Source organism: Lottia gigantea (assembly GCF_000327385.1).
Source record: "Lottia gigantea unplaced genomic scaffold LOTGIsca_127, whole genome shotgun sequence".
NCBI classification, from domain to species: domain Eukaryota; kingdom Metazoa; phylum Mollusca; class Gastropoda; family Lottiidae; genus Lottia; species Lottia gigantea.
This window is the reverse complement of record NW_008707370.1, coordinates 8,343-26,927: the sequence shown is the minus strand read 5'-3', so window position 1 is coordinate 26,927 and position 18,585 is coordinate 8,343. Positions and strand designations below refer to the sequence as shown.

Sequence of the window (18,585 nt, the reverse complement as noted above, 5' to 3'; positions counted from 1 at the left end):
GACGAAATTCGATGTTGAATCCTTATATCCACGAAAATAGGTTACACCATTGTAATATAAATCCTAATATTCTCGATTAGTGTCACAGTTCAGGATCTCCTGTGGCAGCCAACGGACTACGCCAATTTAACCTGTTGGGCTGTCACTTCTAAGGCATTATTAACATTCTAGTGTATAGCGAGGATATCAATAATAATAGCACACTAGAAAGTGAACATTCATTGTCCTAGTAAGAATTTAAAGGTAAACTGAATATTTAGACGTATTTCTATTTGATCCCTTTAAGATCTCGCTTTGACATCTTAGATTGTCTAAAGTTGTGTTCAGTCTTGATGTACAAATTCAATAGTGTAAGCTTAGCTCACCTGAATGTTTATTTTCAGATACTAAATAGAACCATTTGGAGACCTGCTGTACTTTGGTAGACATAGTGGAATCTGTGGTTGTGAACTTGTAGATACGGTAGATTATGGCAGCAGACAAGTCTCAGCACAAAGCGCCTTATGGCATGGAACCGTATGATCAAGGAGGCATGCAGGATTTGGGAGCTCTTAACCAAGAGCAGCAATCTAAGCTAAATAAGTTAAAAATTCAAACTAGAGTTGAAAATGAGAAATATTTGTAGGGAGCATCCTGAAGTTGAATCACTAACGGGGGGTTTTCTGAGTGATGTTTTGACCAAGACTACAATATTCAAGAATTTGCTGCCAAATATTTTATTCAACCAGACTTAAATAGTGTCGTGGAGAAAAGCTTGGAGGACAGGCAAAATAACATGAAACAGAACAGCCTCTTACAAAAAAATAGTGAAAGTGGCGCATACTCGGAATATGTAGAATCTCTTCTCTTTTTTTTTTGCAAAATTTTTTTTTACTTTCTTCCATGTTATATTTATTGTTGATATGATATGCATAATATTATTATCATAAAATATTATTTTAAGCTCAATTACATTCTTTTGTTTTCTTTACCTCATGATAATATGTGACTGACAAATTTACGACGAAAGCTTGCTCACTTTTTTCACTTGAGACTCCTTAATTACCTCATTTGTCAAGTTTTAAACAGAGAAATAGAAAAAATAAATATGTGACTTTTGCAAAGGAAAAAGGCTGATAAGCTTCTTACAGAGTGGCATCAGGTGTTTCAGAAAGGCTGGATGACCTTATCTTCAGACTTTGACAGATGAATTTCTACCAGTGATGTCTGAGAGCTATTCTTGGAAGACAAGCAAATTCTTCAAGGTGTGGAAAATTTCGTGTCTTTATTTTGGTACCAGAACCCTGATTATTTTCTAGCTTGTAGGAGAAATTGATTGCATACATTCTTTCCAGCAACCTGTCATCAAAATATTCCGTCATAACCTGTGGAAGGATAACTGAAAATAGGTCCGAAACATCAGGCCCTATTCCAGCCTCTAATAGACATTGAAAAGCTATCGTCTGGAGTAGAGTTGGAAAAATTAGGCCCTGTTTTATGGGGATTTTTTAACATACATAATGTATTTTTACGGTTTGGCGGATCCGGTTTAAGGTAAACAAAGCCTAGATTTTCTGTCAATCACAGGCCTCAACAGAGGCGATGTTTAGGTCTAGCTGTAAATGAGCTTTTTTCTACGAATTTAGCAAATTTAGAGAATTGAATACCAGAGTCAGAGTCAAAGAGTTATATAATAAGAACTATTTATAACTTTATGGCCTGATTCAACCATTCTTGGTACATGTCGGTGATTGAAGAACCAATCTATATGTTCAGGATGTAGTAACTGTCGCGTGTACAAAACAAGTAACTCGAGTTATTTCTTGTTAGGAAAGTCCCGGTTATTAATAGACGACAATAATACCTCATCTTTGACTCACTGCAACATATTTCCTTTCATATTTGTCCTAAAGGTCTAGACTTAGATTCTTTTGAAGTGGTTATTTTCGTACAGTCAAATATTCGCACCTTTTTCTGATTTAAAGATTGGTGTCTCAAATTTGCCATTTTTTTGTTGGTAAGTTTATTGGCAATATCTGTTCTCAACAATTTCAGTATTAAAGTTTGTCTATCTCAATGTAAGTGTTTAAAAAATATCCTCAAATAGATGTCATTTTTGTTAGACTAGATTAAGACCTATATTATTGCCTGATAACTTTTGATAGTTTAGCTGGCATTCTTGATTTGATTGGGTATTTGGCATGATGAAGTGAGTTGTTTTTGCCTATTGAGTAGACTCCTTGCCACAAATTTTGACCAGGTTTTAGTATATTTTCAGGATCATCTAGTCAAGAAGTCGTTTAAAAATGTCGCAGTTACCAGATGATTTACCAGATCTTGTAGAGTCCTCTGATGACGAAGGAACATTACATCAAGCTGGTAATGGTAGGTTGAAATTGATTTGGTTGATGCAAGTACTCATAATTATAGTTCATGTGTTCATATTTACAAAACAAAACGGGCAATTTAGTTGATTGGAAATCATGTGACATGATTATTAATTATTTCGATCCCATAAAACGGTACCGGTTCTAGGTTTATCTGCTGAGGGAAAACATAGCAGAGTGATATGCTTCAAGGTCCAATATTTCATTAAGGGTTTTTGATCTTAAAGGGACAGGTGTGCCATCTTAAGGGATTGATTTTAGTCTTGGAATATATGCCAATAGTCTGCAGAAAAACTAGAAATGAACAAAAATCGCATAATTCCTTTAAAAATATCTCAAACTAGGAATTTCTTTTCATATTTCTATACCGTTATAGCATTGTCTCATTAAAAGACGACTAGTCTTTGTAACTTTCAAATGTGGATAATTCTGGACACACATAGATTTGAAGGCTCAAATTTTGATGGGTGAGCTGTGATCACTATTATTGATTGGCTTCGCTAAAAAATGAGCTAAATGGGGCATCTATCCCTTTAATTATGGTTATTTTCTAGGTGATTATGCTATTGAATGGTTAAAGAGAAGTGGTGAAGATCTAGATGAATCAGATAGATTTATTAAATATATGACCTGTGGACCATTATTATTTGGTATTAGTCTTGGTGTAGAGAAGATATGGATTGAGGCTCTTCACTCAGCTAAAATTATTCTAACCAAAAACAGGTATTTTTTCATATATTTTTTTGCAGAAAGAGAGAGCCAAACTCCATTGAATTTTGATTTTTATACTTTAATAATATATACCTTATATATTTATCGCTGACCAATCATAGTTTAGTCTCAAAACGCGAAATTTATTTTGTAAGCTAATCAGTTATAGTGTTCACAGCTCACCATTGTAATTTGAGTCAAGAATTATCTGTGTTTTGAAAGTTTAAATGACGACTAGTCTTTTCTCATAAGAAAAAAAGGGATATAGAAATAGTAAGTGAAAGTTCTAGTTTGAGGTATATTTGAAGGGATTATGCTTTTTTCCTGCAATTCTAGTTCTTCCGAAGGCTATTTACATATATTTAAGACCGAAATCAATCTGTGAAAATGCGACTGTTCCCCTTTGATTTGTATGATGTTATCTTATATTGTGAGTTTCTATTTTGTTTGAATGTTGTTACATTCAATGTAAATCTCATTTTTGTTTCATTTAAATTTTATCTTGCAAGGTTTATTTATGTCTTACTGTGCATGGCAGTCTCCATTTTTTTCCTTACAGAGAAAAGGAGGTGTCAGTATTTAGTGAAGAAGAGGAAGAAATTATAGTTTTGGTTGAAAAATTAGTGAAAAACCTGCAACCTCAGATGGTATGATATTTTTGACCTCCCACCTGTCATGGGTTATTTTGTCTACAAATAGAATGCTTCTCAGAATTGGAATACTTTCAATAGTGTTTTATATTCCTGGATATTCCATGTCCATTTCTATAGCATGTGACTTTTGACTTGCATGAGTGTGTTACATATGATGAAGACAAGAAATGGAGAGTATCCAAATTACTCCTTCGTGGAATAGATAACAGTCAAATTTGCAATTGAATATGAGTTCTATTACAATTTAATAGTTCTGTAGTTACTAGCAAATCAGGACAATCTCACTCTTACAGAAAGCCTCAGTTCACCTCTCAACTGAATTTGTGGGCCCAGTTACTATTTGAAGATTCCACATAGATTTCACAAAATTGCTATATTTTGAAGTTTTAAAACAGAACAGTTGTTACTCAGAGCTTCATGCTGTACGATCTTCAGACAACTTTATATTTCGATTGTAATTTCAGAGACAGAAAAATCACCTGCGTTCTGCTTTGGACATTGTGGACGCAGTAGAGAGAACTACATTGTTACAATCTAAACCTATTAATATAGACAAAGCTGTAGAAGTGGCTTCTAGTTTTACCGTTTTTCTTGACCTTATGTAAGTCAATTTGAATTCTATGTTGTGACATATGGTTCCTCCATTCATACATGTGTAATCTACTGGTGTTGTCAGGGTTCTACCTGTTTCACATGTAGACTTTCTCTTATCAGTATAACTATAAAATTTATGATAGCCACAAAACAAAATCTGGAAGTCTTGAATTTTCCAGAAATCTTATCAAAACTCTGTCTTGCTTTATTGAACGTCTGCTTGATTTCATAAATCATGAATGTGCAGAACTGACCAATCGAGCGACCGCTAGTAAAGGTTGTCAATTATCAGAACTCAATGTTTTAATTATTTCAGAAAAAATATTTCTCACAATGAAAAGATAAACCTAAAAAAAGATGGACAGTTTGCAGTGATATTTATCTTCAAAAATTGTAAGTATTTTCTAACCTTAGACTTGAGACTTGTCAATCACCATGGCAACTTACAGTTTGCACTAAAAATTGCGTTCACTTAAGCAATGATCTACAATAGAATGATATTGATGAAATATTGAGTTTTATTAATGAAATATGGCTTTCATACACAATGCATTACAGGCTATCAAATTCAAATTTGAAGAGGGGCTGTAGCACAGTCAGATAGAGTGTTGGAATCTTTACGTGACATATTTAGCGTTAAGTTGAACAGATGGTGGGTGCCAATCTCTTGATTTGAAAGTTTGGTGACCATGAATAAGTCACCTTTCTTTATTATTCCAATCGAACAAACTGAAAATGGCTACAAGAAACCCAGGAAAGATCAGTGCCAAGAGGTTTGCCTAAGGACCAGCTGAATCCTAAAGTACCTAAGTTGTTTAAATGGTTGTTTGTTTCCTTTTCTTTCAGATCATCGTCATGTGGTAGGGTATTCTAGAGATGCTAAGATGATTGAAGAAGATATGAAAAAAGAGTTGGAAAATAAGGTTCGTCATATTCTTACCTATTGTGTCTGCTATATTTATTATTACTCAAGGATTTAACTTCATATTACATGAGTTATTGTTCTTGTTCTTCCATTCATTCCAAACACAATCCTTCATGAATATTTATACTTTTATCTTGACAATGGCATTCTTTCTTTCAAATATCTTCATAAATTCTGTCTTGGCGCTATTAAAGCTTCTTTGTTTTGTAAATAACTCTGTATATTTACATTTCCTGTTCATTTGTTTTTGACAGAATGATGGAGTTATGTGTGCAGAGGGCTGTAAAGAAAGGGGAAATGAGGCTTTTAAAAGAGAAGATTTGCAAAAAGCCATAAAATATTACAGTTTGGCCATATTCAAAGAGTAAGTTAGGTTTAAGATTTTCAGTGATATTACATGTACCTATACCAGATCAGAAAATTTGTTTGGCTGGTTGGTAGATGACAAGATACTGTACACTTCCGGCTTAAGCTGACATCACAGACTAGGGAATAAGTATAGTCAACGCAGATGTTGGTGCACATAGAATTCATAACAGTAAAAGAAGAGATTTGTGCCATGGTAGAATAAGTAGTTTATGAAACTTTTCATTAGATCTTTGTTATGTTCCAGTACCTTGCAAAATACCGCATAGTGGACTTCTCAAATTAGAAAATTCTATCGATGAACTTATATGATGATAACATATTGATGATTATGTACTGATGATTATTTGTTGATGATAACATATTGATGATCATGTATCAATTATTATCTATTGATGATCATGTACTGTTTATAGCAAGTTGATGATTATGTATTGATGATAACAAATTGATGATTATGTATTGATGATAACATATTGATGATTATGTATTGATGATTATGTACTGATGATAAAATATTGATGATTATGTATTGATGATTTCGCTTTGATGATAATGTAGTGATGATCATGTATTGATGATCATGTATTGATGATTAGGTATTGATGATCATGTATTGATTAGGTATTGATGATCATGTATTGATGATAACTTGTTTATTCATGATTAATTATTGATGATCATGTATTGATGATTATGTATTGTCTATTTTTAGCCCTTTGAATCATATTTTCTATGGCAACAGATCATTGGCTCATTTTAAACTTCAAAAATATAGGTAAGTAGCAAATTTATTAAAATACCTTCTTGGTATGAGATCTATAGGCAGAAACTCCATTAATTATGTCACTGGATACTTTTGAAAATTGTTAATGTGTAGTTCATTGGTAATCTTTCATATTGAATGAATTTTAGTTTTATTTCTGCAGTGGATGCACCTGATATGCTGCCTGTCATGAATCAATATAATATAATCTATGAACAAGAAGATAACAGGAAAATATGTTAAGAAACAAGGGTTAAATTGTAAACAGGCCTGGCCTCTTAAGATATTTTATTTATTTTTATTATTGTTGTACTGAAACACACTCATGGTATTTTTTAGAGAATCATTTTGTGATGGTAAGAGATCAGTTGCTATAGAACCAAAATGGGAAAAGGTACAAATTTTTACTCTAATAGTTCTATATTAAGTGTTCACAGCTCACCATCTAGATATGAGCCTTCAAATCCATGTGTGTCCAAGATATAGAAAAGATATATATAGAAATAGAAAGTGAAATTCCTTGTTTGAAGTAATTTTGAAGAAACAACTCAAGCTTTGCACATTTCTAGTACTTCTATAGACTGTTTACATACAAGAAACAACAGTCTACAGAAGTACTAGAAATGTGCAAAGCTTGAATTGTTTCTTCAAAATACTTCAAACAAGGAATTACATTCGACATTGTTTACATATATTCAAGACTAAAATCAACCACATAAAAATGGTGAATCTATCCCTTTAAGGGGTAATACTATTATTATATCTTGCGCTGTGTTATTAACCTTTGAACACCAGTGATCACTCTACTCGCAATAATTATGTGATGTATACCAAAGCATACACTCTTTAAGTTATACCCAGGTATATGACACTTTTTTCATTTACACTCAAAGGGTTCAAAGAGTTAACCAATCCTATGTTAAAAGCCTACAATTAATGTTGTGGTATATTATGGTATATTGCAGGGCTATTATAGATGTACGGAAGCAGCTTTAGAACTGGAATTATTTCATGTTGCTATGGAATATAACCAACTAGGTAGAAAGAATTGTCCTAAAACTACAGAAACATTGTCTTTATATGAACAGGAGAAAAAGATCAAAGACGGTAAGATTGTTTTGGCTGTTTTAGCAGAAATCTTAAGCTGAATGGATTCTAGTTGACTGGAGTTTATCTTGTGCTGCCAACATATGTTTAAGATACACAATCATCATCAGGACAGCCTGTTTAAGAAATGGTAGTTTTCCGAAAATTTGTGTCTGAGCAAAGTAAGAAAACTCATTGAACAGGAATAGTGGTATTTGTGACATTCTTTTGTACTGTTCAAAAGTAAATCAGCATTTTTGCGAGGTTCTACCTTAAAAAAAATGGAAATGTTTCAAATTTTACAGCTATAAAAATATCACATGATGAAAAGAAGAATGCAACAAAAAGGTAATGAATTTTGATTACAGGTTTTTGAAACTTTGTCATTTGGTCTTTAGTTTAGTAAGGTAAGGTTATAATGTGCTTAATTTTGGTTTGCCTTATTAGCAGGATGAAAAAAAAACTTTAGTCAAATGTCTTGTAATGCTGAATGCAGGGCTGTTGATGGATGGACCGAGTTGCCATGACTGTTCTGACAAGATTGGTAAAAATGGAAACAGATCTTTTGATAAAAAAATAATTTCCAAGATACTTTTTAGAAGATCTTTTGTGAATGTTACTTTGGGTTTGCTTTGTTAATCTTTGCCATTTTCTGCTGATATTTTATAGCAAAGGAGTTGAAAGTTCGAAAAAAGAGGTCAAAGGTGAAATGCCTGGTAAAAGTGATGTCATTACTGTCACAGAACAAGGTAATGGTGGTGGTAAAAAAGAGAAGTTAAGTGGTAAAAGGTCAAGGCCAGAAACACCTATAGCTGATTCCTTGGCTAATAAAGAAAATGTGGATAATGCTGCATTACTCAACGTAAGTCTCAGAAGTCAGATGTAATTGTTTGAATTAATTAGCCTTATAAATACTCAAGAAATAGGAAGGGAAGGGATATTTTTTCTAAATTCGCATTACTCAAGAGAGCAAGGGCTGTCATAGCTCTTTTTATATGCCCACACAAATAGTATGGAAGCATATTGCCGTCCGTCTGCTTGTACTTGTCTACATAACCTAGACTTTAAAATGAGAATTAATATGAATGTGATAAACCTTATACTAGTGATATATTGATATCTTGTTATTGTTACTAGTGATATATTGATACCTTGTTGTTATGACTAGTGATATATTGATATCTTGTTATTATTACTAGTGATATATTGATATCTTGTTATTGTTACTAGTGATATATTGATACCTTGTTGTTATGACTAGTGATATATTGATATCTTGTTGTTATGACTAGTGATATATTGATACCTTGTTGTTATGACTAGTGATATATTGATATCTTGTTATTATTACTAGTGATATATTGATATCTTGTTATTGTTACTAGTGATATATTGATATCTTGTTATTCTTACTAGTGATATATTGATATTTTGTTATTGTTACTAGTGATATATTGATATCTTGTTATTATTACTAGTGATATATTGCTATCTTGTTACTAGTGATATATTGATATCTTGTTATTATTACTAGTGATATATTGATATCTTGTTATTATTACCAGTGATATATTGCTATCTTGTTATTGTTACTAGTGATATATTGATATCTTGTTATTATTACTAGTGATATATTGCTATCTAGTTATTGTTACTAGTGATATATTGATATATTGTTATTGTTATTATTGATATATTGTTATTGTTACTAGTGATATATTGATATCTTGTTATTATTACTAGTGATATTTTGATATCTTGTTATTGTTACTAGTGATATATTGATATCTTGTTATTGTAGGATATTCCTGCACTATTGAGTGATCATGATAGTGATGAAGGTAAACAAAAGGTATGCCATAATTTTGTTTCAAGTAGTTCTGATGTTTTTATTCCAGTTTTCCTCTATCAGTAATTTAGACTGATGTGACTGACATAGAAATATCAAAATGGATGGACTAATGCTGCCACTCTGACATTTTCCTTATTGTGCACTGCATGGCATTACTATTTCATTAGCCAAATCAGGCGCAGAAAATTAGTATGAAAGTGCCATTAAATTTATTTCAGTTTTCTGATTGAAATGTAATGAATGGAGTTTTACGTCCTACTTTTCTGCATTCTTTTTTTTAAAGAGCTAATCAAAGAATCAAATCATGAAGGAGCAAAGCTCCAATAAAACATCATTAGCTTTGTGGACTCTCTTGATGTGATAAGAGTGCCATTATCAATTAAATTTGAATTGTAGACAAAGAAGAATAAGAAGAAGAAGAAAAAGACAAGACTTGAAGAGATTGTCTCTGTGAATAAAGAACATTATATAAGTTTATTAAAACAGGGTACAGAGGCGTATTTAGGATGTAAATATACACTAGCTGTCCAGTATTATCAACAATCTTTAGACTATCTTCAAGATGATAACAAATTGGTGAGTTCACAGGTTTAGTTTTCGAATTCAAAATGGCTTAGGAAATAGATGGGGAAATTATAATTTGACTTATTTTGCTTCTGTATAATTTGATTGAGGGCAGAATTGGAACAGACGGAACCTGTTCAGAACTCTCCAATTGAGCGCCATCAATCAGATCATCTTATCAACGTGTCAAAACCGTTACATATTACTACCGTGTTAGTCTTTAGCAAGTCAAAATCATAATATTTGTTCTTGATGTCACTTGGTTTTGAAACCGGCATATCAAAATGTTTTCACTTTGTTTTGTTTTGTATTTATGAAAACATGACTGATATATGAGAAAATAACAGAAAATCCTTTCATATGAGAAGTTCGTTATGATTGGTTGAAATTTAGCACCTTACGAAAGTTACTTGGATAAAGTGAACAATGATCTTATCACAGTTTAAAGAAGATGTTACCGAATTTTATAGCAACTCACTTTAAAACAAGGTTTGTAACTGTATTGACTCTTCCTGCTGATAGAGCTCAGGGATTTGATGCAAAAATTTGATTTACAGGAAAGATCAATAGAAGAAATAGATATAGTTGTGTTGAAATATTCATATGGTATGGCCTCTATTGGTATTGGTGTTTACAAGGTTTGTTTATTTTATTACATTTGACAGTTGAAGAAACAACAAATTTAACAAAAGGATGACAGTCTTCCAAAATAATCCGTGCCCATTTAAACTGGGTAAGCCAGAATATTGAAGAAAGACTCCTAAAAGGTCACCAGAATTGTATTGGGTGTTATAGAAGAGACAATTTTATAGAACTTGTCTCAAGTTGGCCGTATTTAACTGGGAACATTGGTTTATTCAGATTTTTTAATATTATCTTCACAATGTCAAGCTATTACGAACTTTATCATATACCTTGACTGCAATAGCCAAGCAATTTGATTGGATTGTACACATGTGAATAAAGAGCCTTCGACAGAAAGACTGTATGATTCTGATTGGCTGTTATCATTAGAGTACAAACCAATCAAATTGCTACATTCCATGATAAAGGGGAGGTGGCTATTGCAGTCAAGGTATAAGACAAAGTTTGTTATTTAATTTTGTAGATGTAGTAATATATGTTTTTTGCTGTTGGTTGGGTTTCTTGTAGAGTGTTTGCGATGCCTTAAGTAAGTTTACATCAATACAAGAAGTACATTGTAATGTTAGGTTTCCCCCTGTATATTATGGTATAGCTAAATCATTGGTAGAATTACATAGGTAAGCTATATCCAGCTTTATGTTTCTTTAGCTAGTTGGGCTTGTTGCCTCATACTAACAATTGAGAATTATTTTTCATAATGATTGAACAAAATCATCAGCTCTATTCACCATCGAAAAATGTGTTACAGTCAAACCTCCTGAGTGCTGGCCATTACAATGTGCGTAATTTTAACAATTTAGATGATATTTGAGATTTAATTAGCTGAAATTCAATATCCAAGTGATCAGCATATTGATTACTAGTTGCATATGGATGCGAATAAGAACAGCGGTCATATTTTTCAAACGCAACTCTCATCCATCTGAGTTGGGTACAGAACTCAAGGCCCCCTTCGTTATTCTCAATCATATGCAACTGGTAATCACTATGGTTCGAGGGAAGATTGAGACTGAGATAATTCAGATATATCTAGTAAATCTGTGCATTCTTCCAATTTAAGTCGTTTAAAATTTCAGATATTCTGAAGCCATAGAGCCCTGTAAATCTGGGTTGAAGGCAGTTAAAAATGGTGTTAAATGTGGTCAACTATCATGGCCAGGTTTATCAGAAGTAATACCACAAACTGATAATAAAGTCTTGGAGGTATGTGTTGTCACGCCATAGTTTAGGACTTGCATGCAGTACTTCCAGAAAACATTTTTCATTTGCTATTGGTGAAAAAAAAAAATTGTATTATGCGTTAAAGATGGCTTTCCTTATTTTTTAGTGTCAAATTAAGCAAACTATTTGATTAATTGGTGTTTCTAATGAATTATCATGTATTCTTAATCATATTATTATGTTCTTATTGCATATCTAATTAACCAATCATAAATGTCTATGTATGTACAGTCTGGATAAACCAAAAAAGACTTTTTGACCTTTCTTCATGGATCATTCATTGGAATTCTGCTTGTAATCTCTTCTAATTTAGTTAATTATAAATTAATTATGGACATGTGAGACAAACTGGAATTTTTTCAAGTCATTAGAACACCTCTACTTTCTATTCGTTTTATCATTAGCATTTTCATTTTCATAAATGAAGTAATAAATGAAAATAAGGGAACCCATCTTTAATAGTTTGAAGTTTGGGATACTGTATTTTTTTTTTCTCAAATTCCTTGTGTGAGCTTTTAACGTCATAATAATGGGGGTAAGATAGCTTTCAAGAGAGTTCTGTCTTGACAGTACTACTACCAAAGTTTCATTTATGGGGATAGAAAAAAAAAGATTTTTTTGGGTTATGGTCGAGCAAGATATCATTTCTGAAAGCAAAATCCATTTTATGATAAGACTAGCTTCTTTACTACAATCAATTTTTTAGTTCATTTATTGAACCTAATCTTTTCAGTAAAGGTCTTTTCATTTTGGTATCTTTCTTTTATCGTAGACAAACTTGTTGTTTTACATGCTGTTTTAATTTGTTCTTTTGTCTGTTGTAGAAATGTTTAAGAGAGTTATTATCAGAGAGTTGTTATCCACCTAATCCTGATGCTGTCTGTAGATTTCATCATACTGAAGAAGATATTAACAGTTTTATTTATTATTCTGATTTAAATTTTAAAGTATGTGTCTCTTTTACAACTTCTGTTGATGCATTTTTCTTATCTTGATGAAGATTCTTAACTTATGGTACTAATTATACTATTTTGAGCTAGCAGACGACAAGCATTCCTGTATTTCATGGGAAGATCTCATCAGCATTGCCCTGCATTAGATAAAAATTGAATTTTCTTGAAATTGTTTGAAAGCAGAATGCTGCATTGTTAGGTTCAGGCTACCCTTGGGTAGTGGTAAATTTCCTAGTGGTACCAGGAATGGCCTGTTTGTGTGCATTTGCTTACCTGAAATTCAGTAGTGATACTATATTATTAGTATGTTCATTATTGTTATGTGTTCCTTATAAAAATCATTTCGGCTGCAATTTTGATTTTTTTACGGCTAGAAACTTGAGTTGAGTTAAAGTGTAAGGAACACAATAATAAATCTGATGAATATATTTTGTTTATTACAGGGTTTTATTAAAGTAGAATGTTTATCTAATTGTTGTATATGTTTTCATAATAATTGTTGGAAGTATTATAAAAATACTTTAGAAATTTCTAGTGATAAGGTAGGTTCTTATTTTTGTAATATACACTAGCAAAAATTTCATTTTCCGATTAAGAAACAGTTAAAAATATTTGACCTTTGACTTATATAGGTTACTAGACTTTCACACGTTGACCATGGTAGGAAACTATAAGCGCTTGGAGGTTGCTCAATTGGTGGGTCCTGCACACTTGCATTTAAGGACGTTCAATAAAACAAGTACAGTATCAAAATGCGTTGCGACATGTGCCAAAAAATGTAGAAAGAATTCAATATGGTGGAGAAAGAAACCGTACTGTTCAATTGAGGTCAGGACTGGAACAGCAAGAATCGTCCTCAAAAGTTGACCTCTTTTCGAAAGATTCTTAGTTTTTCAATTTTTTGATATATGAAGTATGTGTAAGTAAAAAGACTCTGTGATTGTTTTTGTTAGCTCTCGGGCCTCTTTGGAGAGTTCACGTATCTTATAACTAGGTTTGTGTTTTTTCTCCACAGGAAATGTTAAATAGAGAATGTCCAACACCTGATTGTTATAGTATTATATATAGAATTGTTATTATTCAACAAGATTCCACTGAAAAAAGTCATACGCAGTTAAAAGATATACCACATATTCAAAAACCTAATAAACCTATAGTACGCATGAAACCTAGGTAAGTATTCAATAAACCTATAGTGCGCATGAAACCTAGGTAAGTATTCAATAAACCTATAGTGCACATGGAACCTAGGTAAGTATTTAATAAATCTATGATACTGAATAAGTATTTGATAAACTAATAGTACATGTGAAACCAAGGTAAGTATTCAATAGAATAAATAGTAGACACGAAACCTAGGTAAGTGTTCAATAGTATAAATAGTACACATGAAACCTAGGTAAGTGTTCAATAAAATTAATAGTACACATGAAACCTAGGTAAGTGTTCAATAGAATTAATAATAGACATGAAACCAGATAAGTATTCAATAAACTTATAGTATGCAAGAAACCTAAGTAAGTATACAATAAACCTATAGTATGCATGAAACCTAGGTAAGTATTCAATAAACCTATAGTATGCATGAAACCTAGGTAAGTATTCAATAAACCTATAGTATGCATGAAACCTAGGTAAGTATTCAATAAACCTATAGTATGCATGAAACCTAGGTAAGTATTCAATATACCTATAGTATGCATGAAACCTAGGTAAGTATTCAATAAACCTATAGTATGCATGAAACCTAGGTAAGTACAAAATGATATTTACAGCTCGCATGAAGCACAAAATAACATCTCATTCTAATGGTGTCTGCATTATACCAAGTTGTTGAATCTTTTCGTCTAATGGGGTGAAATTATTTGGGGTGATAGAGATTTTTTTCAGTTTTGCTTGAGGGTAAGAAGGGGTGTTTGTTTGTTATACATGCGCTCTATATTCGCAATATTCTAATTTTGTGGGTTTCATCACTTTCTGAAGAATGTATATATTTATCCCATTTTTTTTTTCGCAATTACTTGTTCATAACAGTCTAATGTGTGACATTTTTTTTTCTCATTCAATTTTAGTGAACGGCAAATACAAATAAGGCAAGAGAGGAAACAACTCAGAAAACAGCGTAAAGAAGAAGCTAAACATAGTCAAAGGATAGATGATTCAATTAAGTGTTACGCTAAAAGGAGGTCTCAAAATGACAGAACAAAGATCAATTCTCCTGAAAAAGATACCAATTTTGATATCTCAGAGAGAGATGTGACAGTTTTGAAGAAAGATGGGGAAGAGGAAAGTGTTAGGGTGAGTATGATTTTTATTTCAAATTGCGTCCTTTTCCACGGCATTCAAATTCAAATTATTTTGCAGGAATACTTTTAAGATAGATGGATGCCAGGCAAAATGAAGATATCAACAGTTACACCCATGGTTCTTAAAAATACAAGATCTACTTTATGCTGCTGTCCTGCAAAATGTCCCTAATTGCCTACTGCATGGGATTCCTGTCTTCATTAGTTCTTTTATTCAAAGAACCAAACTGATTTCTTGAGCTAGGTTTTAAGATTGTTAAGATTTTATTGCAGGTCCGAAATAAGTCATCTAAATCTAAGAAGAAGAAAGATAAAAAGATGAGTCATATTGTGAATGTTGAAGTGAATTTTAATGATAGAAAAAATGAGACATTATTAAGTAGTACAACAGATTTTGAATCTATAGATACTGATAGGTAGGTCTTTTTGTTACAGTGGTTCATTGAGTTACAGTGTGGTTTATTGAGTTACTGTGGTTCATTGAGTTACTGTGGTTCATTTAGTTACAGTGGTTCATTGTGTTACATTGGTTCATTGAGTTACTGTGGTTCATTGAGTTACTGTGGTTCATTGGGTTACTGTGGTACATTGAGTTACTGTGGTTCATTGAGTTACTGTGGTTCATTGAGTTACAGTGGTTCATTGTGTTACATTGGTTCATTGAGTTACAGTGGTTCATTGAGTTATAGTGGTTTATTGAGTTTTAGTAGTTCACTGAGTTTTAGTGGTTCACTTAGTTTCAGTGGTTCACTTAGTTTTAGTGGTTCACTGGGTAATACTGTTTCACTAAGTAATACTGTTTCACTGAGTAATGCTGTTTCACTGAGTAATACTAGTTCTCAAGCTACAGTTTTAATGGTTCACTGAGTTTTAGTGGTTCACTGAGTCTTAGTGGTTCATTGAGGTACAGAGGTTCACAGAATAATACTGGTTCACTGAGTAATACTATTTCTCAAGCTACAGTTTTAGTGGTTCACTGAGTCACTGTGGTTCACTGTTTTACAGTGGTTCACAGAGCAGTCCGGTGAGTTATGGCATTTGTTTGCCGACCAGGGAAAATTTTCATGTCTGAGATCATTGAAAAGGTGTAAATTTTGTGGTGGTGAAGTTTCCTACTGAAAGTGTTAATGTTCACTAGACCTTACTATTCTTTATTAACTTCAATCCATAAGCTCTTACAAATGACAAAGAAACAGAAGTAATTCACTACATAAAAGAATTAAAAAGACCTGTGGAATTTGAGCTCCAACAGCTGGTAAAAGTAAAAATGTTATTTGTATTTTCCAGTTTATCAAATGAGGCGCCATTTTCTAACCCCACATCTCAGCAGTCAGCTAAAGATCAATCTAATAATGATTTTAACAATAGTGCTGGAACTTCTGTAGATTTAACTGATGTTTTCTATAATCCTTTTTGTAATGACATTATTTCACGTAATCTATTTGAGTAAGTAACAGTTTTCTTTTATATTGCCCATGATTTGTCAGTCTAATTCTAAGTCGTTTTATTAGCTTCTATTAGAATTAGACCAACCTTTCTTTCCGTTTTTTTTTTATTAGCTTCTGTTTTTAATACAGCCACTTCAGTTAGGATCTAATTACAGCCCTCTTGAATGTTCATCAAATTAACCTTTTGAACTCGATAACGTCTGCTTTAACTAATCAAATTTAAACCCTTTCCGTCACTGGCATTTTTATCAGGTTAGGTTAAAAGGCTAATTTGACAAACATTCAAGGGGGCTGTCGTTGGATTCTAATTGAAGTGGCTGTATTAAAAATAAAAGAGAAAGATTGGTGTATCAATGAGAAATGGGACTGGTTCACTTAATCCATATAGAATTTAAACCAGTCAAAATGACCCTTTCATACAAGAGTGGCTATGGTTACTCTTACATATGCATGAGTTTTGATTGAGTTTTATTTACAAAACAAACCATATGAAAAAGAATTTTGATTGGATGGTTTGGAAATCATGACATATCTCTCTACGGTTTTGAATGCAGATTTCATAGCAGACGGACACTGTTCTTTTCTAAGGTAGCCCCCATTTTGTATTTTCTACAAAATTTATGTTTTTCTTGTAGTTTTTTTGCTGGTATTTTGGAGGCTCATGGACCTTTAGATATTTGTGATAAAATTTTACAATCAGAAGTCACTGAGTTTCCACCAGAAGCTAAGGAAGTGATTCGAAACGCTGGTGGACTTTGCAACTTCTTAAAACAATCTTTAAAATTTGCAATGATAGATGATTATGTTTGTGTTCTCAAGGACGCAGTGAAGGCTAGAGAATTATCATTAAAAAAAAATCGTAACAATAGTGCAAATCGAGTAACATCACCATCAAATTTTCAAACAAAAAAATCAAGTTCATCCCATTCTGTTTCTTCATTGGCTGACATTTCTCTTCCTCCATCTTTGTTGCCTAAACCAGAAACTAAAGCTCCTGTTCCTTTGCCTTTACCTACAAAATTACGTGAACCTGTGTTTGATCCGGAAGATTCAGAGACTTCTTCTGCGTCTGCTAAGGCTAAACAAGCAGACGTAAATGTGTGGATAGAAAAAACTGAGAAAAGAAAATCTGCAAAAATTAAGGAAGTACAACCTGTCAGTGAGAAATTAGTGAGCGAGATGATTAAATCTCAGAAATCTGAATTGAAAAAAAGATCTCCAAAAGCCAAATACAATAATTTAGATGATTTTGACATTCCGCATGATGCTATTAGTAGTTCTGATGGAAAAAGTGATATTGGAAAGGAAAAACGAATCAGTGACTTGGATGACTTCGAAGCTACCGAAAACAACCCACCAAGTTACTCACCCAAAACTTCAGATATCAATGCTCCAAGTAGAAGTAGTTCCGTGTCAGATGTGTCTGAACAGAGTGACATTTCTTTGGATTTATTGTATCGTACAGCGTCCCCTAGTTCTGTCAGTTCGCGAGCATCAACAGTACCACATCATCTGCAGCAAATTCGTAAAGATTCGCCATTGTCCATAACTGATTCTCATCCAAATTCACCATTGATACCACCAAACCCTGTACAGAATAAGCTTCATCCACCCACAGCAAATCTGTTTCAAAATGTTATGAACAATTCACCAGTTGCAGGACCACCAGCAAATGGAATAGTAGAAAGTGTAGATCCAGTCGTGAGAAATAAAATTATTGATCGCAAAGGACATTTAGAACCTTCTTCAAATTACAATTTCTCATCTGCATGGTCAAGCCAAAGTCCAGTAACGAGCTCAGTTTCAGCTCCTGGAAGAAATCATCCAAAACCAAATGGATTGGGTCCAACCATTATCCCACCAAATCCACTATTGTCATCTACATATTCTGACAGTGATTCTGAAAGAGTGCAAACCAATCCATGGGCAGTTTCCACGAACAATGTTTTTGAATCTCCTGTTCATCCTAACGCAGCATCTGATTGGTTGAAACCAAAACTAGCTGATCAGAATTTCAACCAATCTGCTCTTTTTGCACCTGTTTTAAGTAAAGAATCCAAAATGGCTGATATCATGCAATGGAATCAGAACAACCCAACACCAAACTTAAAATTGGTTCCAAATATTTG

At 32.7% G+C, this 18,585-nt stretch overlaps 1 pseudogene across 1 annotated transcript; it reads left to right on the top strand.

Annotated features, from left to right (window-relative positions):
- Window positions 1–371: 371 nt before the first annotated feature.
- LOTGIDRAFT_172094 lies at window positions 372–946 on the top strand (annotated as a pseudogene; the record flags this gene model as incomplete). Its single annotated transcript has 1 exon — window positions 372–946. A coding segment is annotated over exon 1 (328 nt), but the record flags the coding sequence as incomplete, so codon positions are not given.
- Window positions 947–18,585: the final 17,639 nt, after the last annotated feature.